The 23,231-nt window shown below is 37.6% G+C and overlaps 2 protein-coding genes across 3 annotated transcripts in view; one reads left to right on the top strand and one right to left on the bottom strand.

Annotated features, from left to right (window-relative positions):
• The first annotated feature begins 662 nt into the window (after nucleotides 1–662).
• Nucleotides 663–18,366, top strand: zgc:55943. 2 transcript variants are annotated; one of them, NM_213064.2, is given in 7 exon segments: nucleotides 663–819; nucleotides 8,104–8,209; nucleotides 10,771–10,856; nucleotides 10,941–11,005; nucleotides 11,091–11,151; nucleotides 15,822–17,111; nucleotides 18,313–18,366. In NM_213064.2, coding segments are annotated over 5 exon segments (309 nt in total). In that variant the 5' UTR covers nucleotides 663–819; nucleotides 8,104–8,151; the 3' UTR covers nucleotides 15,861–17,111; nucleotides 18,313–18,366.
• The window catches only part of tsen15 (TSEN15 tRNA splicing endonuclease subunit), a 28,916-nt gene continuing 7,024 nt past the window's right edge, over nucleotides 1,340–23,231 (bottom strand). Inside the window, exon 5 of the mRNA XM_087238428.1 lies at nucleotides 1,340–1,490. The gene's annotated coding sequence lies outside the window, so the exon portion shown is untranslated. The remainder of the gene's footprint in view (nucleotides 1,491–23,231) is intronic.

The raw sequence follows: 23,231 nt of genomic DNA, 5'->3' as shown, positions 1-23,231 counted from the left end.
TAAGGAAAGTTCTAAATTTGAAATTTCTAAGTTAGATCCACTGTTGGACGTTGTTGCCATAAATAACAATTGTAATAAAATAAAAAATGTATATATATATATATATATATATATATATATATATATATATATATATATATATATATATATATATATATATATATATATATATATATATATATATATATATATATATATATATATATATATATATATATATATATATGTGTGTGTGTGTGTGTGTGTGTGTGTGTGTGTGTGTGTGTGTGTGTGTGTGTTTGTTTTTTGTACAGCACTTATCTTTTAAAATTAGGTTTTCATGAAAAAAAAATGTACTTTGGTCCCCAGCACTCTCCCCTAAGCGATGGCAATGAAAAGGTATGTTTTAATAATAAAAAAGAGAGTAAAGTTTGGAGGTTGTGTCAAAGCCTAGTTTAGTAGCTGAGCACAAGTATGAAACAAAAATTCTTTCATTTGTCTCAATACAAGTGTTATACTGTTTGCCCTATTTCTCTAGAATCAGCAAAATGAATAAATTCTTTAAAAACTCTTATATTAAACGACAGTCGCACATGCTAAGCCACAGATAGACTCCTTTATCTTTTAACCCCTATCTTCAAAAATAAGCAATCTATAAATAAGTCATCAGTTGAACTAGCCGCGCTCGAGTGCTTCTGTCTGTGCACACAGACCGCTTTGCCCGACGATTCGACATACCGATTATTCACGCCTGTTGGCTGATTTGTATTGAGCTAGTCTCGTTTGAGCGCTTTTTCCTAATCACGAACAGCTCGATTAAACTCTGCATCTGATCAGAAGGTAAGCATACCAGCATAACCTGCACTATTACACCCGCACCCCATTCCGTGTTCACCATTTTAACAATTCGAGTGAAGCGTATCTTCGCCTTGCGACCATTGTTGTTTTCCTGTTCTGGTGAACATTCCCAACAAAACACATCCACTTTGATTTAACGCGCACCATTAGCGGTGTGTGGCTGTGATGGATAGCAGAGATTTGCTACTAGAAGGCAGCTGGTTCACGTACAAGGTGTATCTTTGGTTATGAACTGTTTATTGTTATGCCCTTTCACTGCTAGGCCACATTACTCGCTTGCTGCAAGATATTATGTTGGTTATTGGAGATACACCCGTGATGGGTGTTAAATGTTGAATATTATTAATACTTTTTATTTTGTGGAGCATTTTTGTTGGTTTTTGTTTGGTGTACAGACTTATAGCACGGTTAACCACAGCGTATCTTTATGTTATTGGCACAGTTGTCAGTTGTATTTTGAGCGCTGTGCGGTTTGTATGTGCTGTGAGTTAACGGTTCTCACCTCTGAGAGCGATTAGTTCAGCCTCATTGGATTGCCTGCCACCGCTCACAGCTCTTTTGATGCCACACAAGGGCCCTTTATGCACGGGGCTCCAGCTGGACGTGCCGCGAGTGTGCTCTGATTGGATGATGCTCGGCACGAGAAATGACGTCTTGGGGAAAATATAAAAGTTCGCTCTTTACAGGACAAGTCGTTTTAATAACGGTGGTCAGATTTACAAGTGTACATGCTCTAAGACAACACCTGTCTACTTTTTTTCTTAGTGATTTTTCAAATGACTTGTAACATACATTTTCAAAATATGGGTGAAATAATATTCTGTTATATTTGTGTCCAGTTGCTTAGACTAAGTATGATACAAAAATATCAACCATGCAATCAATCAACCAATCAAACTCTGATCGGTAATAATTAAAAAGTTTTTAATATAAATTATTATTCGTCTTTGTTGTGTAAAACAGTATTTTGAAAGATGGAGCAGAATAAAGATTTGAAATGACAGCTCAATTACATTGATTTTTGAATAGTCTTAAATATCATTCAATACTTCATTTATGTTCTTTTTGGCTTAGTCCCTTTATTAATCAGGGGTCTTCACAGCAGAATGAACCGCCAACTTATCCAGCATATGTTTTACGCAAGAGATGCCCTTCCAGCTGCGACCCATCAACACCCATACACACTCTTTCACATACAAACACTATGGACAATTTAGCCTACCCAATTCACCTGTGCCGCATAGGTTGTTGCTAGAGCGGATACGTTTGCGGCTGGAAGTTAACGCAAATTATTTCTATTATTTATTAAATTTCTCATTTGTTGTATTTTATTAACGTCAGCCCCCACCCCAACCCTAAACCCAACCGTCACAGTAATGTAAAAACTGTAGTTGTACCGAGTATTAGTTATGTTATCTATTAAATTACCCAATAAAATGTATTTTTAACGCCTACCCCCACCCCAACCCTAAACCCAACCCTCACAGTACTGTAAAAATATAAATTATTGTTATACAGTGTCATAAAAAAATGCTGCTTTATTAATGTGCATATCGCACTTCCGGCCGGCCGCATATCCGATCTAGACTTTACCTGCCGCATATCTTTGGACTGTGGAGGAACCGGAGCCAACACAGGGAGAACATGCCAACTCCACACAGAAATGCTAACTGACTCAGCCGGCGCTCGAACCAGCGACTTTATTGCTGTGAGGCGATCGTGCTACCCACTGCACCACAGTGCCACCTGTCATGAAATAATTCTTGTACTAAATGTTTCCCCCTTAAAAACCTAACTAATTGACGTTTTACCTGATAAAACAACTATTAAAAAAGGATAAACAATAAAAATAAATCATCTTTGCTCCAACAGAGCTCCGTACACCACTGCATCATTGCTTTGTGTTATATTCTGCACAGTCCTAATCTGTTTTATACCATATTTTTAAACATGCATATATACAAACAGGTAGATACAGCTAAACACAGTCACACAAATATGTTCATTCATATATTGTACATAAAATTAATCACAGCTTATTGTGATTATTAGCTTTTTTTTTTTAATCTGAAGGGGGAAAAAGGGAGTAAACCAAGTCAAATTGTGTGAGTTTGTAGCTTTTAGCTCTGTTTATGTAAGCACTGGCACTGGCTGCCAGATAGAAGTTTTAGTTTTTGCTGCAAACTTTACTAGAGAGCTGAATTTTCTCCAATGCAATTTTTAAAATCCAATAGTAAAAGTAGGTTGGCTTCAACAAAATATGTTTAAAGGGCCATGAACCCCCCTCGTTTCAGCAGGGTGTTTTCACACCTCTACTTTGGAAAAAGTCAGAAAAGTGGGCACATCCAGCTTTGTTTAGGGGGGGAGTTTCGGAGGGAGAAAAGAGGCATGGTGTGGGAGTGTCTATTTGGGCGTCAAAATACACACAGGGGACAAAGTGACTGTGTTTACAAGGACATCTGTAGTCGAATTATTTGCCAAATTATTAAATGGTGGACTTTAACTGCAGTTTGGCTCTTTCATTCAGGGAATTCATTCATGTCCCTCGCGACAAACAAGATATTTGATTCGAGGAACTGCTGTAAGCGTGTATTTTTCATGCAATGTTTGATACCGCACGATGAATGAGAGAAAAAAAACCTCAGCATTTCCCAGAAACTTAGATGCACACGGCAGGTAGCGTCAGAAAGCCGCGTGTGTTATTCCGGTCACAAAATGCGGTGAAAATCTGACACGACGTTAAAGTTTGGTTGTAGTGCTAACATGTTTACACTCGGTGCAATAGTTTGTTCGATACAAACAAACTGAATAAACAAAGAGCACTGGTCGCTCACTTACCAAATCTGTAGAGACGGGACAATCCACAGCAACTAGAGCCGCGTCTTTATTAAGAGGAAACTAAAACGAATCGGGTTTACAGATGAGAACAGCTCTCAGGTAAACAATAATCCTCCTTAGACACGTAAGTTATTGTTGTCGAGCGTCGCGTACACAGTAATCCACGCGTGAGTCCAGCTGAGCTCTCACAGAGAGAAATTGAAAACTTCACTGCAGCAAACTATAAAAGCAACACTTCACGCTTGTTCTGCTAACACAACGTGGCGTCTCTGTCGTCTAAACACTATGACAGTAATGAATATTAATGAAGTTACACAATAGAGCGCGCTGATTGGTTTGAACCAAGCTTTACTCATACATTAATGCATCACACTGTAAGACGTAATAAGACTCACTCTGGCACAGTCGCCCAGTCTGCACGCTGGAATACAACGCTATTATGTCATGACCGTGACGCAGCTTCAAAAATTAGTTTCAAACCGGAAGTACGAATTTGCTTGAAATAACGCAAAAACAACCAATTTACACTTTTTAGTGAAATATAGGTGTCCTAATAGTGTTTTTAGCAGTGTGGGACACATATACGACTGTCAACAGCTCAAAAAATGTGTTTTGGTGTTTCGTGACCCTTTATCAAATATGTTTAAGCAATATTTTTTGTTATAATGACATATTAGTTGCAGGTTTCTGTAAATCACGGAAAAATTTTTTCCAGTTATCAGTTTTTGCTTGGAAGGATAATGTTAAACGTGGCTCTTTCTAATACAAATATGAAACTTTATTACACTTTTGTTGTTTTATAATTTTTTTTTAACATTAACATAATGTTTCTTTTGACCTTTAATATAATTTTGTGATTATTTTATTAATACTTTTCATTTTAGATGCACATCTGATTTGTATTTATTAAACTAGGCCAGATTCTTATTAAATAAGATCAATATGAGGATTATGGTAAAAAGTGAATACTTACACACTTCACTTGAAGTTTCTCCCTGAAAATATTATTTATTAAACCTCGTCCTGTATGACTTTATTTGGGGGTATTCTGGCATTAAATTAAGGCCCTATGAGTTCTGGATGAGGACTGCGTGGATGGAACTTACTGTAGAACAGAGAATGTAATGAAGAATTTAATATTTTATGCCTTACTTTGGTTATCAGAAATTTGATATCAGATTTTTATAAAATTGACAGAATTTATGATTGTAAACACATTAATACTTTTTTATTTTTTATTAGTAAAATATAATTATTAGGGCTGGGCGATTACACCTAAAATCAAAATCTCGCTTTATTGGACATTTTAACTTGATTACAATTAATGAACGATTATTTCATTTATTAATTTTATTTTTCTGCCCACATAGTTCGCTGACAGATTGTATACAGTAAATATGCTCACTTATTACAAGCCAGAGAGTTCTAAATAAAGAGTGCAGTACTTGATATCAAAATAATAAAAGGAAATACACATTATCTATCTACTATCTATGATTATTCACTGAACATCAAGGTTGTACAACTGAAATTGAAACACACATTGCCTAAAATCAACAATCACTTCTTTTTCTTAAGAAAAATGTAAAATAAATAACTTGCACTTTTGGAAACAAATTAATTATTTAAAAAAAAAATTATAGCAGCATGTAAATAAGCAGTAAATAAATAAAATAAGCAGCATGTCTTTTAAATAATAACTCTTACATGCTGTATTTAATATTTTAAACAAATATTTTTATGTAAATAACTTTTTTTTTTTGCGAAATACGCAGTCTCGACATCTTTGGCACACTTTCCAATCATCCTCATCAATGTAGTGCAAACGTGCAACGTGTAGTTACATTTTGTAAGTGGTGTGGGGGTATGCGACCGTGCGAAAGCTGCGCCGGACCATACCCGTGCATTCGACGCAGAAGTATAAATCATCCTTAACAGAGCGGGGTCACGTGACTCCACATGTGGTAGGGAAAGTAATTTTAAAAAATTGACCTGGAAAAATTTGATTGATTATAGGTTGGAATGTCGATTTCGATTCCTTTACAATTTATCGCTCGGCCCTAATAATTATACCATTAAAATGGAACTGAAAACCTGAAACAACACATTGTGTTCTGTAATTGTAAAGAAACAGTTCACAAACAAAAACACCATTTACTCATCCTCAAGTGGTTTAAACATTTATGAGTTTCCTTTTCTCTTAAACACAAAAGAAAATATTTAGAAAAATGACAGAATCCTGTAACCATTGACCGCTATAAGAAAAACAAAGACTACGCATGTCAATGGTAAGACGTTTTCAACATATTTTAAAATAACTCCTTTTGATTAAATTAATTTATTTTGAACAGAATTATCATACGCTTAAAACAATCCTTCCAATAAAATACAGTTCATCATAATCAAAACGTATTTACTTATCCATATACACTTAAAATAACAAATTAATTTAAGCGGTGCTGTCGATTTGCCCTGCATTGTCATATTGTCCCATTCAAAAAGTATGTAGCACATTTTGATGACGCAATATGCTACCTATCTATCAGATTTTGCTACCAGTGTAAATTGTATTGTGGAGTAGTGTGATATGAATGCTGTAGTATTGCCCTTATACCTACCTAATCACCAACCTCAATCTCAGAACCATTCAAATACAGTGTTGGTAGGATAATCTGATGGGTAGGATAAAATGTCAGGACACTGGTCCGAAATGGAGCAGGATGAAGCTCAAGCTTATTAACTTATTTTAAGTCTGACAGGAAAAAAATAGAAACTCAAACAGTTTTGTGACAAGTGATGGGTCAGTAAATGATGACAGATTTTTCAGTTTTAGGGTGAACTATCGCTTAAGACCTCATTGATGTATTGTGTTTTCATCAGTTTAACTGCTCTTAAAAAGATTGCATATTTATTATTATTATTATTAAACTTGAAGAAACACTAAAATATGACATGATATTACACCTGTCATAGTTTATGTGGTTACCTCATGTGATCACATCAGACCAGTGGTGTAGTCCTAAAAAAAAAAAAGGTGGTGTACTATTACCCACCCAATTCAAATTTTAAAAGTAGGCAAAGAAAAGAAGAAAGTTAATGTGTCTTTTAATCATTTGATGATAGATAGATAGATAGATAGATAGATAGATAGATAGATAGATAGATAGATAGATAGATAGATAGATAGATAGATAGATAGATAGATAGATAGATATCAAACAAGGAAACAAGTGTTTCTATAACAAAGAACTGCAAATATGCAGATATTCTAACAATCTATTGATAAACCCACCTTGTGCTGACGATCTGCACAGCTGTGACTAACTGAAACACGACTGTAGGGGCGGGATTCTGCCGCCGTTTTTAATATTAAATTTAAAGGGGACTGAGGCAATCATTTAGTAGTGTACAGTTCATAAGGCAATCGCAAAAGTTTTAGGGTGGCTGAATGTAAACATAGGAGGGCTAAAGCGATGCCCATGCTGTTTTATAATTTTACTTGAAAATTTACAGCGAGACCTCATTCAGCTGATTTGTTGTGATCTTCGAAAATCTCAAACTCCATACACAAAATTTAGGGAAGTCTAATCACCAAAACAAGTGAGTATACCGAGCGGATAATCCTCAGAAGTCGTAATACCCAAACAGCTTGTGGAAAAAAGTAGACATACGGAGTATACGTGCGTATAGCAAGGACTACACCACTGCATCAGACTAGATGCTCGAATACTAATATCTGTATAGACATCATTTAATTATCCCAAATATCTTTTCAGAAATTGATGTTCCAGTTTTAAAGTTGGCTTTTATGGCCTTAAACAGGCACTGTAAAAATTATATGACAAAAAGACGTGACTAATGTTTTTTATTAACTTATTTTAAGAAATGAATCAGGTAATCCAACTAGATTTTAAGTCATGCAATTTTTATATTATTATTTTTGTCAGTTTGATTGATACAAGTTGAAATGACTAGAAATGTTCATCTGATTGATTCAACTAAAAAATAAGTCAGCCAGATTGTTTGACAGCGTATAAAGCATTTAATCATTGATCTTTTAATAATTTTGTCACAAACCTGTTGTTTTCTGTTTTATCAGTTTATCCAACCATTTCTACTGTCCATTTTAATGACAAATCTGACACAGACGCTGTCCAAGAACACCAACATCCACTGCAGACGCCAGTAACCCAAATTCATATCAGCTGCTTAACACGGGCAGGAAATATAAACGTGACACACCCAGATATGGATTTAGGTTCAGTGTTTTTGTCAACACAGATATACTGAGCTCCATGTCAGACTACATGCTACTAAATTCAGGTCTAGTTTACTGTCCGTATACATTATTTTGGTACTTTATTTATTATTAATACCATGTGTATTTTCCCCTGTGTTTGCCACTGATCTCATGTGTTTGTGGGTCAGGTGCAGTAGAGAGTGCCATGCAGGAAGGAGAGGAGAGGAAGTGAGGCGATGGGCTGCACCTCAGCCAAGCAGTTGTCATCTGTACCCAGTGATGAAGAGGGCCGGGGTAAGGCCTACAGCAACGGAGATGCCTTCTCCGGTCAGTGCTCCAAAAACTATGTGTACAAGTGTCTTCATGTTTGGATTAGCCGTATGATATTAATGGAGAAAATCAAGTACTAAAATGCACTAGGGCCGGGTGATTTAATCGAGGCACTTTTTTCCATGCACATTTTGCCAGTAAACCCGGTGTTGGAAAAATCTGATATTGTGATATTTTATATTTTGCAACAAATATTGCAGTAGTTTCACAAGATGGTTTGAATAGCTCCATGGTTTCCGCTACATTCATTTTTCCATGGCGGGGCGCCATGCCAAAATTCATCCCGCCACGGCTACTTTACAGCTTCTCATTCAAAACATTTTATTTTTTTAATAGGGGTAAACATCGCACCAAATTGTATTAAAGGGTATTAAACCCTTTGTATAATTTTTTTTTTTAATTGACAAGTTGTTTGTCAGTCTTGATGATGTTTTTTTTTTTAAAATAGTGGAACCTTTTTTCAAACACATTAAAATTGTTTAATTTTACAGATACTATTTTTTCATTTCATATAACTTTAAATTTTATGTTATAAGTAAATCTTGAAAAAATATGAAATGGTAAGTAATTATTGCATTAGAAATAAATATACAGATACTGCGTGCCAGAAATCAAATGAAATTACCATGCGAGTCTAAATGAACCCTAATAGAAACGGTGGTTTAATTGTGACGCTCTTGTAAGTCTCTCAGTGGGAATACAGCAGATTACAGAGCTGCTTTTACAGTCCTATTAGTCGAAGTAGTGATTTAGCAAGTGCTTTTATCTAAAGTGAATTACAGTACAGCCATAACACAGACAATCTCCCAGGAATAACCTGGATTTAACTGCCATTAGAAACAGTCATAACAGATTGTCCTGCCTTTTTGTGTGGCCTAAAAAAGCTACCTTGAAATGAAATAAAAATCGATTATTGGTAAATGTTCACTGTTTTATTATCTTCAAATTCTAAAGGGACCCTTAGAAAATATTACTCAGTGGAAGTATAAAGTCCAGGGTTTATACAGTCATGGAAAACTTGGAAAAGTCATGGAATCTTGACATGCCATTTCCAGGCTTGAAAAAGTTTTGAAAAAACTGAAAAAAGTCATGGAAATTACATTTACATTTAGCAGACATTTTTGTGCAAAACGACTTAAGCTGTGGTCACACTAAAGCTTGTGCTTGCAAAATTCTGTTGTATGGCACTATGAAAAGGGGCGGGGTTAAAAAATATGATTAGATATTATTAGAAGTGAGCAATTGCTCCATATTTTAAATGTCTTATTTTAAATTATGTTCTATTGGTCTCGCACAATCACGTGATGCGATTTCACAGGTAAGAATTCACCAAGCTTGAAGTTTCGAATGCAGTGAAATGCGAAACTTGACGCACGTTTTTGCATTTCTGGCAGTGTTGGGCAAGCTACATAAAAAATGTAGTGAGCTAAGCTATTAGCTATTTTACTTAAAATGAAGCTTAACAACACTAAAAGCTACTCCCTGGGAAATGTAGCAAGCTAAGCTAAAAGCTACATGGCAAAAGTAGATTAGCTACATCTAAGCTATTTTTACAATTTTCATTTTTAAATCGAAGCAACTTAAATCCAAGTCAATCATCTTAGAGATTATAAAAACTGTCAATGAAATATGTGGCATAATAGTTCAGTTATTTACTGTAAATAATATGATGTACTAAACAGGAACGCATTATAGTATATAACAGCTAAAACAAAGAATTCATTAAAATCAGGTGTCACATTTAAGATACTTTAGTAATTTATAGTACAGAGAAATATTTTGGAATAAGTGTGTGTGTGTGTGTGTATATATATATATATATATATATATATATATATATATATATATATATATATATATTAGGGCTGTCAAAATTAGCGCGTTAACGCACGTGATTAATTTTAAATATTTAACCCATAAAAAAAAAAATAACGCAAATAACGCAGTTGCAGTTTTTACCCCGGCCCTGCGTGTGTTTGACGTGCGGGTCCGCTGAATTGCACGTGCGTGTGTGTTTGTGTGTGTGTAGTCCACTTAGAATCCAACGTGGAAATCAGTTTTGTTTATTATTGGCATTGATTGTTTTGAAATCAAAGCATATAAAGTTTATCCTATTCTATCCTAATTTCACTTGCTTATGTAATAAAAGTATTTACCCAATGTTTATTTTGCAAGAAAGTTGAATTACTCTATTACTCAAATACTCTAATAATCACACAGATGAATAGTCAAGTGAAAGACATGTGAAACCACATCCACGGGTTGAACCTCACTTCGATCTGTTTGCAAAATCAGTGAATCATTTACTGGAGACTCACTCTGAATCGATCATTTGAATCAGTGAATCATTTAATGGAGAGTCACTCTGAATTGATCATTTGAATCAGTGAATAATTTACTGTAGACTCACTCTGAACGGATCATATGAATCGCTGAATCACTCCAAAGTCACATTACCCTAGTAAAATAGATGAAGAGTCCTGTTTTCGTTTGACTAAATGTGCTTTACTCCTTCTGTGTTGTAGATGAGTACAAGCTGAAAGGAGTTGAGAAGGTGAAGTACATGCATGGAGAAGAGGAGCACACGAATACCAGAAACCAAGAGAACTTGGTAAAAACAAAAACATGTTATTATAATAACCCATAAAACTATAGGACATAATTATTTAACCTTTTTTCTGTGCATGTTCTACAGGAAAAGAGCACACTTTTGCACAAGGGCCGGCATAAAGATGCCACCGGAAATGGAAATAAGATAAGGTGAGTGTGTGTTTGCTATCTTCTCTCGAGTTCTTCGAAATCAGCATAGGGAGAAATAACCAGCGAGATCTTGACTCTTCCCCAGTATCCACTCTTCAGAAAGCCAGCAGGAGTTCTTCAGGATGCTGGATGAGAAGATTGAAAAGGTGCGTGAAGCAGCTTCACTATATTATCACTTAGAAGGGTTAGTTCACACAAAAATGACAGTTCTTCTAATAAAAACTGGCCTTCGTGTAATTCCAATTTGAAATGTAGTCCCTGATCCTCCTTGGACAACAATGGTCAGAAGACATTCGAAGTTCAGAAAAGGAACCAAAAACATTCCATGTAACTAAATATTCGAAAATCCAAAAACACTTTTCATTCATTCATTCATTTTCTTGTCGGCTTAGTCCTTTTATTAATCCGGGGTCGCCACAGCGGAATGAACCACCAACTTAGCCAGCAAGTTTTTACGCAGCAGATGCCCTTCCAGCCGCAACCCATCTCTGGGAAACAAGAACACTTTTATGAGCCAAAAAAAAAACTCTGGTAAAATGACATTGTTCGCCATTGTCCAACATGTCAGGTCAGGGAGTGTGTGTTTACTACATGCAGTACAATGGATGTGTGTCACTCTGTAGTAAACGCACACCCTGACCTGATGTGGGAAGATCTATTTAAACAAAGTCATATTTCTCGGTGCACAAAATTGGTCTTGGAGCTTCGTATGATTACAGTTGAAGAACCAAAGTCACATGGAATGTTTTGTGAATGTTTTCGTTTCCTTTTCTGGAGCATGCTTTGAGCATTTCAGAACTCTTGCTGTCTATGGTGAATGAGGGAGCTCTCGTATTTAATTATTAATGTCTTAATTTGTGTTCTTTAGATGAATGAAGGTCTCAGGGCATTGGAATTACACGGAGTGAGACATTTTTTAGCGGAACTAACGCTTAAAGCACTTGCATCGAAACTAAAGTTATTTTAGATAAATTGTTTGGTATCACAACTGAAGTGTGCACAATTTTCCACACAATTTTCCGGGACACAATTTTCCACATTTTTTTACAGCCTTATTCCTAAATGAATTAAGTTCATTTATTTCCTCAGAATTCTACACACGATACCCCATAATGACAATGTGGGAAAATATTTTTTTTAAATAGTTGCAAATTTATTAAAAATAAAAAACCTGAAAAATCACACGTACATAAGTATTCACAGCCTTTGCTGTGAAGCTCTAAATTGAGCTCAGGTCCGTTCTGTTTCCACTGATCATTCTTGAGATGTTTTAGCAGCTTAATTGGAGTTCACCTGTGGTCAATTCATTTGATTTGACATGATTTGAAAAGGCTTACACCTGTCTATATAAGGTCTCAGGGTTGACAGTGCATGTCAAATCACAAACCAAGCATGAGGACAAAGGAATTGTCTGTATACCTCCCAGACAAGATTGTCTCGAGGCACAAGGCTGGGGAAGGGTACAGAAAAATTTCTGCTGCTCTGAAAGTTCCACTGAGCACAGTGGCCTCCATCATCTGTAAATAGAAAATGCTTGGAACCACCAGGACTCTTCCTAGAGCTGGCCGGCGATCTAAGCTGAGTGATCGGGGGAGAAGGGCCTCAGTCAGGGAGGACAACCATCTGTGCAGCAATCCACCAATCAGGCCTGTATGGTAAAGTGGCCTGACAGAAGCCACTCCCCACCTAGAATTTGCCAAAAGGCATCTGAAGGACTCTCAGACCATAAGACACAAAGCTAGTCTGATTAGACTAAAATTGAACTCTTTGGAGTGAATCCCGTCGTTACGTTTGAAGAAAACCAGGCACCGCTCATCACCAGGCTAATATCATCCCTACAGTGAAGCATGGTGATGGCAGCATTATTCTGTGGGGATGTTTTTCAGCTGCAGGAACTGGAAGACTAGTCAGGATAGAAGGAAAGATGAATGCAGCAATGTACAGAAACATCCTGAATGAAAACCTGCTTCAGAGTGCTCATGACCTCAGACTAGGGCGACGGTTCATCTTTCAGCAGGACAATGACCCAAAGCACACCGCCAGAATATCAATAGAGTGGCTTTACAACAACTCAATGAATGTCCTTGAGTGGCCCAGCCAGAGCCCAGATCTAAATCCTATTGATCATCTCTGGAGAGATCTGAAAATGGCTGTACGTCGCTTCCCATCCAACCTGATAGAGCTTGAAAGGTACTGCAAAGAGGAATGGGCAAAAATTCCCTCAGACAATTGTGACAAGCTTGTGGCATCATATTCAAAAAGACTTGAGGCTGTAATTGCTGCCAAAGGTGCATCAACAAAGTATTGAGGAAAGGCTGTGAATGCTAATGTACATTAGGGGTGTCACGATTTCGATTTTTAATCAAAATCGATTGAAATTTATGCTTAACTTCGATTATCGAATCAAAAAATAGAATCGTCGATGCTGCCACGCCCCCATGTCACGTTAGCTTGGCTTGCCAAGCGGGAAAAAAACAGGCTTGTTGAAGCGCTTGTTAAACTGCAGAAGCAGGAGACCCGTCAACAGAACTTAAACCCTCTCCTCTTTCAATGAAGTCGCCGGTGTGGAAGTATTTTGGATTTCCAGTTAGTTATGTTGACAACGTTCATGTTGTCGACAAAAAAAAAAAACAGTTTGCAAGCTCTGCTATGTACGCATTACGGTTGGGATGATAGACGATGGGCGCATCGCGATCCTCCACCCCGCACTCCTCACTACCGCTGAAAACGCACATCACGTGACCACACACACTCATTCACACACAGACACAGACGCACACACATTGTCATGCGCTCGAGACAGCAGGTCAAGGCAGTCAGCGGGTCAGTAGACTGCTTCCATCTTTTACTTTTACACAAGTACTTAGTCATTTTAGCGAACACCTCAGATACTGTTGGCTGGTGCCTGTTGGTTGTGCACCTTTTTTACAGACGCCATTATAACGACACAGATCACTGCCTATTCACGAGTCCCGCAGAAAAAAGTGATTGACAGGTAGTAATTATGTGTGTAACTTGCCTTTATTCATTTACTGTATGATTTGTTTATGGGTAAAACAAAGACCATGCAAGTCAGGTAGTTTAAACGGTAGGCTACTAATAATTAATTCGTCATTAATTAATTAATTATTCATAATCGAATCGTGACTTTAGAATCGAAAATGTAATCGAATCGAGGATTTAGAGGATCGTGACACCCTTAATGTACATGTGATTTTTTTTTTAAGGTTTTTCATTTCTAATAAATTTCAACTATTTCAAAAATCCACATTGTCATTATGGATTATTGTGTGTAGAATTTTGAGGAAATAAATTAATCCATGTAACATAAAAAATGTGGAAAAAGTGAAGCGCTATAAATACTTTCCAGATGCACTGTATGTTGTGTTGGGTCTAAGCTTTTGGGTCAGACGTGAAGTGTGGTTTAGCTTGCTTGGCAGACTGTTATATGGACTTAAAACATATAATGTGGAAGCGAACACCTTCACAATAATATCCAGCTGCAGACCCGCAGAACCACACACGTTTTAGGCACACACAATCTAGGACACCCAATCTAGGCAAACCATACATGGTTATGACGGATGTTAAAGTTATAACGTCTTTTTGGACATCGTCATCGATATATTTTGATATATTTGATTAATAAATATTGTACACAATAAACAATAGTGTTTACTTTACTTTATTTCACAAATATTGCGATTGAGACGGCCGAATGGGGAGCATTGTTTCCGATCGCCATTCAATATAATAGAGTGAACAGTTTTTAATCAGTCATTATAGCTGATCAATCTTTATTACCTGACAATAATTTGGCAGATACACGTTTGCTGGCCTTGCTGAATGATCTCATTTGGACAGGTTTAATTTATATAATGGATTAATTTATGATGAAGGAAATAATAGCAAGTTAAGATAGGCAATAATACATTATATGTAATAAAAATATTTTTACATGTAACAAATGTATAACACTATATTAATATTTTACTCAAGCGGTGTTTATTAGCTTAATTTTCTAATAACCTTTTAATTAATGATTTCCCACATTTAATACTCTTAATAAAACTATTAATAAAATATTAACTATTAATAAAAAAAATCATAAGTGTATACACACACACACACACACACACACACACATACATACATACATATATATATATATAACAGCTTTAACAGTGACAGTTTAGTAAAAGATAGTAGTTTATATATAAACTTATAATTATAATCAGTTAAGATAATCAGTTTATAACTATATTGTTTAAATGGTTAACTATAGTAGGCTAATTTATTTTAAAGTGACATTATTGTTTGCTTTTTTATATTTTACAACAACGTGATTTTAACGAAGTATGATAATATTAAGAGCTTGAATTAGTTTATTACACTTAATCCAACAATTAGACGGTCTATTATGTTTTCTTTGTGTATATGGACACATGAATAAAGTCATAAGTGTCTTTAACCAATTATTTGTATTGACATAAATTAAGTTCAGAAACTGCAGAGACTTTAAAATGATCGTTACGATATAATAATAAAATTGACTGAAATGGGAAACCATATTTGTGAAATTCAATAGGTGGCGATAATGCTAAAGAGTTAGTTACCATTTATGGTTTGCCTAGATTGTGTGTCCTAGATTGTGTGTGCCTCAAACGTGTGTGGTTCTGCGGGCCTGCAGCTGGATATATCTCAACACCTTAGCACTGTGGTGTCAAGTTTTTTTTTTTACATATTTAATATTTTGGAACTAACCTGTCTACTTGCTACATTCAGAGGTACCTGATTATAACTGTTCATTTTACAGGGACGGGACTACTGCTCGGAGGACGAGGATATGACATAGCATGCTGGGAATTTTGACTCCGACCAACAGCGAGTCAATCCAGTCCCATAATTCCTTTCAGCTCATTTCCATGCCTCCTTACCCAGCGAGTGCTAATCTTCAAGTGACTCTCTGCCCTGTCATTCGCTCTGTTTACAGTCCACACAACCTCCCGAATATCTTCCAGGTCAGTATTGGAGACTCTTGAGGACTAGCGTTTAATTGGTGAGAGGGCACGGAAAGGGACTGCGATTTGGCCCAAGTGTTAAATAGGAAAGCCATTTTCAGACTGTTCCTCAATCCCTTGCCTTACACTACCCATAAGCCTTCTCCTACTCATAGACCACATTTAGTGGAGAGAGCCATGCTGAGAATCCTAGACTTCGCCCTTCCTTTGACATGGTGAACCAGCAGTGGAGATGTCGTTTCCTATTAAGAGACTTCCGATTCTGTTCTTGCTTCCGACACACAAGCAGTGAAGCATTTGGACAGAAGCGCCAGGCCATTTCTAGCATTCCAATTGTTTTTGGTTTTTAACTATGTAAGTATTTTTCACCCACAGTGTATTATATATCTATGTCTTTTTGACCTTCTTGGTTGAGTTCTGTTACAACGCTCAGGACAGCAGTGCTGTATGTATCCTCGTTAGATTTTTTGGATGAGTACAGTTTCTTCAGGGCCGGTCTTGAGGACGTGTTGGGCAGTGGAGATAGAGATCACAACATCTAGCCATATTTAGACGCCACTTCCAGTATCTTAAGGTCATGTAGTTCTCAGATACTCCTTTGTGTTCTATATAACAGGTGGATATCATACGTTCACTTGACATTTATGTTCACTTTTAAGTTGATAAGCAGTACAAGTTTCAAAACCAGCCTTCGGAAAGTTTTACATAGACAAGTTCTATTACCAGGAAGTGCTTCTTCCTTTTACAGTATGACAGTTACTTGCCATAGCCTTAAGCACAGTGCTTTTTGTTTTAATGTTTTTATTTTAAAAATGAGACAACAGCAAGTCATTAATTTCTGTATTTTTCACGCTGAGGTGAATAATATCCCACGCGTACGCGCAAGTTGTCTATGTACACAGTTGGGCCAAACGATATTGCCAAAAATTGTGTGATGCCGAGTGAAAGAATAAATAAATATACATCGACCAACTAAACGTGGGCTGGTGTGTTCACGTCTTTTCCAAGCATGGCATTGTAAATGGTCACTTTACACAAAAATTAACCAAAAAATTAATTATTTAGCCCTTGTGTAATTTCAAAACTATTGGCTCGTTTCCACTGACTGGTACAGTATGGTACAGTTCGGGTCGGTATGGGTAACCTTTATCAGGCTTGCGTTTCCACTTTAAAGGGTAACCCTTTTGGTGGGCGTGGTGTAAGACAGAAAGTTTCAGTCGCATCATTCTCGCTCGAGGAAATGTCTACAGTAAAGCTGCACAGGTCATTCACAAATCATATTAAAAGCACTTCTCACAAAACAGATGCTTTCACACATAAATACTTCTGTATAAATGTTTATTACTAACTTTTCTATAAACAGGAGTTGATTATAACTGCAGATCAATGACGGTGTGAAATAGCCTACTGTAACGTCTGCAATTATTTAAAATAAATAAATAAATGAACATGTATGAACACATACAGCCCCTTACAGTCTCCGATATGTTACTAACTACAGAAAAACTACACACATCATACATTTCGTTCTTAATTAGGTTCAAAACAACACAAAGTATAGCCTACAGTCAGTGAAAACCTCTCATCTGTGTCTGTAATCTTCAGCAGCACATGTCATGTAGCCTCTGTTAGAGAGTAATTCCATCATTCCCAGTTCATATTAGTCCAAAAGGTGATGATAATAATTAAAACAAGGCAGTTTGTTCACGTTTGCTGAAGAAATAATGTGCTCCTTTTTTCCCGGCTTTTTTTCCACGCTCCACTCTCGCGTTTGTCCTTTTCTTTCTGAATATTTCATTCTCGCGTTTGTCAGCTTCTCACGGGATCGGGTTTTCAAAGCACGTCAATAATCAAGGGCACGTTATTATTATCAGCTCAAGAAGTTTGTTATTTCAGATATAGACTGGCTCGTAAAAAAAAACTGCGAGGCACAGGGTAGATTCTGCTCTACTCCATGGCTGTGTGGCTGTTTATCAGGACGATGATATATGAATATATAATTCCGCTGTAATCTCTCGCTGTGTATTTCAAACATGGCGGGTCCTTTGTTTACATTCTGGCTTGTTGTAAGTGAATGACGTATCTCTTTTGTAAACCAATAGCGTTCAGCTGCGTGTCTAGCTCCGCCTTTTGGTACCCTTTCTTGTGTTTGGGACCCTTTCGAAAGGGTCCTGAAAAAGTGGTACGGTACGGTTTGGTTCGGTACGCCTTTTGACAGTGGAAACGGCAATAAAAGCGTACCGAACCGAACCGTACCGTACCGTACCACTCAGTGGAAACGGGCCATATTTGAATGACTTTGAGGAACACAAATAAATTGATTTGTGAGTGTTTTACTCTGAGAAGACATGAATACAAGTTCTTTCAACCAATTTCTTTAGTCTACCCATGAATCATGTCAAACCGAAACTAAAAACATGAAGCATTTTAATAAAACCTGAGAGTTGAGTCAATTTCAAACATTAGAATGTCCCGCTTCATTTTATTCTCCTTTAAAAAAAAAAACACAACTTCCAGAACACGCTTATTCAGGCACATGTACAAATGAAAAGTCTTATATTTTCATACTTAGTTGCTATCCTTTAAACCAATAGGTTTTACCAAGTTATAAGCAAGATGTTCATTTAAACTTTAAACATTTAAACATTCAGTAATATCACCCATTTCTTTAATATATTTCCATAGGTATAGTCAATTTAATTTTTTTTTATGTAGTATTACGCCCCATTCACACGGGTGTCCGCTTCAACGCTTTCCATTCACTTTGACTGAGTGACGTCAGGCGTTGCCGAACTGCATTATGGATCCATCAGCGCCGCTTCAGAGACGTTGCTCGCTGCAGAAGTTGGGACTAGCTCAACTTTTCAAGCGCCGATGGAAGCGTCAGCCAATCAGATCGCTGTATGCAAATACAACAGCTAGACAGTGGCATATTGCTGACTGAATTTTATTGGCTGACGCTTCCATGACGATCACTTCAGCCCCAATTTCAGACACGGCTTCAGTCAAGCGTTGACGTTGAAGCCCCGTGTGAATGGGGCGTCATGCTGATAAAAGTTATTTCAACCATATTTGGACTTTTTTGTTGCATGTTATTTGAAACATACATGCATTTTATATGGCTTCAATATGCATAAAGTCACTTCAAAATGTATTTAGATGTGAACACCAATATGAGATCTGGGACTTTGGGTTATCAAATATGCCAACAATGTTCTTGTATGACAGTCATTCTGAGAGTTCCCCTGAGGAAACCCTGTGTTTGCGTGGTTTTCCTCCGGGTGCTCCCATTTCTCAAGTCCAAAGACATGCTCTATAGGTGAACTGGGCAAGCTAAATTGTCCGTTGTGTATGTCCTGATCCTCCAGGTTAGTGGTCGAGCGTTGGGCTAACGACCCACCTCGTAAAAATTAGATATTAAGAAACACCAACATTGTGCGACTAAATATAAACTTTGATATAAACTGCTCTGGGATTAAGGAGGTAATTATGTAAGTCAAGTTATCAAAAACAATAACTAAGTTGAGAAACATTCAGATCAATGTTTTCTCAGAATGGTTTTTGTCCAATCAAATACCTGTCTAGAATCTCTAAAGCCCTCTAAACTCTTAAGAGCCCTATCATAAACCTGGCGCAGCATGGCACCAGGCATGATGTAAGTGTTTTTTGCTAAATTCAGCCTAGCACTGATGTCAATTTCACATCCTGTTTCATGCTGTTAAGTTACAAGTTTGTTGCTATTTTGAGGCAACTGAAATGGAGCCTGCCATTATTCAGATTGCCATTAGAATCTGAACCTTTTTGGCTAAAATCAATTCATTAACACTTGTCCTCGTTCAGTTGAAGAAAGTTATTCGCTAACCAACCCTTCACATCAGCCAAACAATTTACCAAAGCCTGAAGGGAGGATTGATCCCCAGACTTGATGGGAAAGTAGATTTGAGAGCCATCAGCATAGAGATGGTAACTTATGCTATGCTTTTTGAAAATTTTTCCCAACGAAAGTAAATGGAAAACCAATCCGAGCCCTGCGGAACCCCAGATATTATTTGAATGACACAAGAACAAGAGCTGCCCAAACTGAATGACATATGTCTATCCTTAAGATATGAAGTGAACCAGTCCAGGGCTAGACCCTGGATACCAGCAGGTTCTTTAGTTCAGACTGCATCATTTTAGCCCCGATTTTGACTTGCCAACAGGTTTTGAGAAATCGCAGACAAATGCCTGAAATCACAGGCAAATTAGTGCTCGTGCTTGTGAGTGACAATCACACAGTATGAACTACCAAGGACGTGACCTGAGAGAATCGCCGATGCCCGTGAGATAATTGGCATGCTAAATATCTGGAGCTGTCAGCGATTCAAATGTAATGAGTTTTGACTGAGAATAACATCAGCGATCGCCTACAGTCAATGATAGAGCAGCATTCACTTGCATGTGTGTACCTGCAGGCCAGTGGAAGAAGTTAAAAGCCCTCATTTTCGGTTTATTTGGACCCAAGAAATGGAGGAAAAACTATCGGAGGTTTGACAGGAGCACCCTTGTCTGTTTGATGTTTCACACAGAAAGTTAAAGAAGAAAGTTGAGAAGAAATTGCTGATTTCCTTCAAACCCAGGTGAGCAATCATGTAATTTTCTACCCTAATTAAAGGCTTCTTTCTCGTTATGTAGTTAATAACAAAAGATACTACGTGTTTTTGGTTGTAAGATGTAGTTTGAACGAAGTCGGTGATTCTTCCTATTGTAAAGTCATGCAATGTGAAAGCCCCTGTCGCCGATCCATCTTGCAGTGTAAACAAAGCAGCGACGAAACACTAGCCCAGATAGTCATGCAATGTGAAAACATCCGTGACACAACTAGTTTGAAAATCATGCTGTGAGAACTCGGCATAAGTCGATCAATGAGAATGTCATGATCGACTGTATCAAAAGCAGCAGTGAGATCCAATAATAGAAAAACAGCAGGTCTACCTGAATCAACCGCCAACAAGACATTATTTGAAACCCTCAATAGAGTTGACTCTGTGCTATGACCACCAGCTCTAAAACCTGATTGAAATATATCAAAAATATTACTATTAACCAGAAATCATTCAGCTGTACAGACACAATCTTCATTTCCAATAACTTAATCCCTTCAAAGCTGTCACTTCATGGAATAACCCTTCAAGGGGATTAGGGCAGGGGTCATCAAACTTGTTCCTGGAGGGAACCGTTGTCTGCAGATTTGAGCTCCAACCTTAATCAAACACTCCTGAACAAGCTAATCAAGGTCTTACTAGGTATACTTGAAACACCCAGGCAGGTGTGTTGAGGCAAGTTAGAGCTAAACCCTGCAGGACACCAAATCTCCAGGACCGAGATTGATCACCTCTGGATTAGGGCATAGGCATGACCCCTCTCTAAATGAAACATGGTGCATAGTGTTGTTCACATAATTACTATTTTGATATGGTGAATAGCACAAGTGAATTTAAGAACTAATTTTGAGAGGAGCATGGGATAGGATTGACTACAGTTGATCCCTATAACTAGTGACTAACTAGCCAATCGGATCATTTCAAATTTAATATAAATATCCAGCCTGTACTTCCTTCCTCATCTTCAGTTTGGACCCCCACTCCCCAATCCATCCCTTCTCCTCAATTCTAAAGCCTGATTTATACTTCTGCGTCAAGTGACCGGCGTAACTCACGACGCATGCAACGCGCGTGGCTGTGCATTTATACTTCTGCGCGCTGTCTCTGTTGGTCTGCATTAACACTTCCGAAACGCTAGTTGGCAGTGAGGTGTAAATGTTCCTCTGTGTTGAGTTTCTTCGCTGCTTTTTTGCTTTTCCTGAACGCTTCCGGGATGTACAAGTGGCTCAAACTCGCTCATTTTGAGGCAGGAACCGGCGGACGTGCAACAACTTTAACTATGAGGTAAACACAAAACAAAACTTTCCATCCGGAGCTCCTTCAAGGGACTGCACACTTGTAAACAATCGCTCGCGCTATTCGCGCGGCTCTCGGCCACGCCCACACTCGTCAGCGCTACCAAGCCGACCAATCACAGAGCTTGAACTACGCGTTGTTGCGATGTGTACTTACATTTTTTGAGAGGTGCACGTCAGTGACACCGACGGCCACGGTGAAGGGCTATGCGTTAGCGCCGTAGGATACGCCGGTGTTTGACGCAGAAGTATAAATCAGCCTTAAGTTCGGGTGACATGGTGGCTCAGTGGCTAGCACTGTTGCCCCACAGCAAGGGGGTCGTTGGTTCAAACACTAGCTGAGCCAGTCGACACTCTCTGTGTAGTTTGCATGTTCTCCCCTTGTTCGCTTCGGTTTTCTCCAGATACTCCACGTTTCCTCCCACATTCAAAAAACATGCAACAAAAGTTAAAGTCACAAGCACCTACTACGTACAAAGTCGCGCAGTTAATGCTCTACTCTTGGGAAGTTATCAAGAACTACCTGATCTCGTATCCCTCCTAATGCTTATTGACCAGGCAGGAGCCTTAAACTCATCTATCTCCGAGCTCAGGGTTCTCTCCCGGGACAGCATGCCAAACCTGCTAAAATAATCAAGCATTATCTAAGTGTGATCTCTTGAAACGGGTAAATAATTCAAACAGCGGTTTTATGCTTTCCACGGAATGAATGAAATCTGGTTTCCTGGGGATGTCAGGCAAACCTTTGCAGCAGGACATGTGCTGCATCCTAAAAAGTACTGGAAAATAGAATTATATAATATGTTGAAATAAGTATGCCCAAGGTTCCCGTATGCTCTACTATTTCCGGTAAAAAAAAAAAACTTTCGAGAACTGTCCGTACTCTAACCATGCACGTGAATTTAATTTGAACAAACGCAAGTGAAATAAACTATAACGCCCAAGAGTAACCGTCAAGCAGAGAGGCTTCGGTAAAGTTGTTTGAATTACTATTAATTAATATCCAGCCAACTGGGAAATATTTTAAATCACGTTTTCCATGTTATATTTCATCTACAAAAACAATGAATCTTCCATCAATATGAGTTTGGACATTACCGTCTGAATGCATAATTATCCAAAGAGTTGAGGAGATTTCTCTGCATGAAAGACTCACTAATGGCAGATTATCCTACTGCTATGTCTCCAATAAAGTAGGTAATTAAATATGAAGGAAATGTGGATGATGTATCAAGATGTAATGAGGTAGTATGTCTCAAAGCTTGCA

The sequence above is a fragment of the Danio rerio genome, chromosome 2, assembly GCF_052040795.2.
Source record: "Danio rerio strain M-AB ecotype USA chromosome 2, GRCz13ab, whole genome shotgun sequence".
Classification (NCBI taxonomy): domain Eukaryota; kingdom Metazoa; phylum Chordata; class Actinopteri; order Cypriniformes; family Danionidae; genus Danio; species Danio rerio.
The sequence above is the reverse complement of the archived record's forward strand: the minus strand, read 5'-3'. Positions and strand labels throughout refer to the sequence as shown.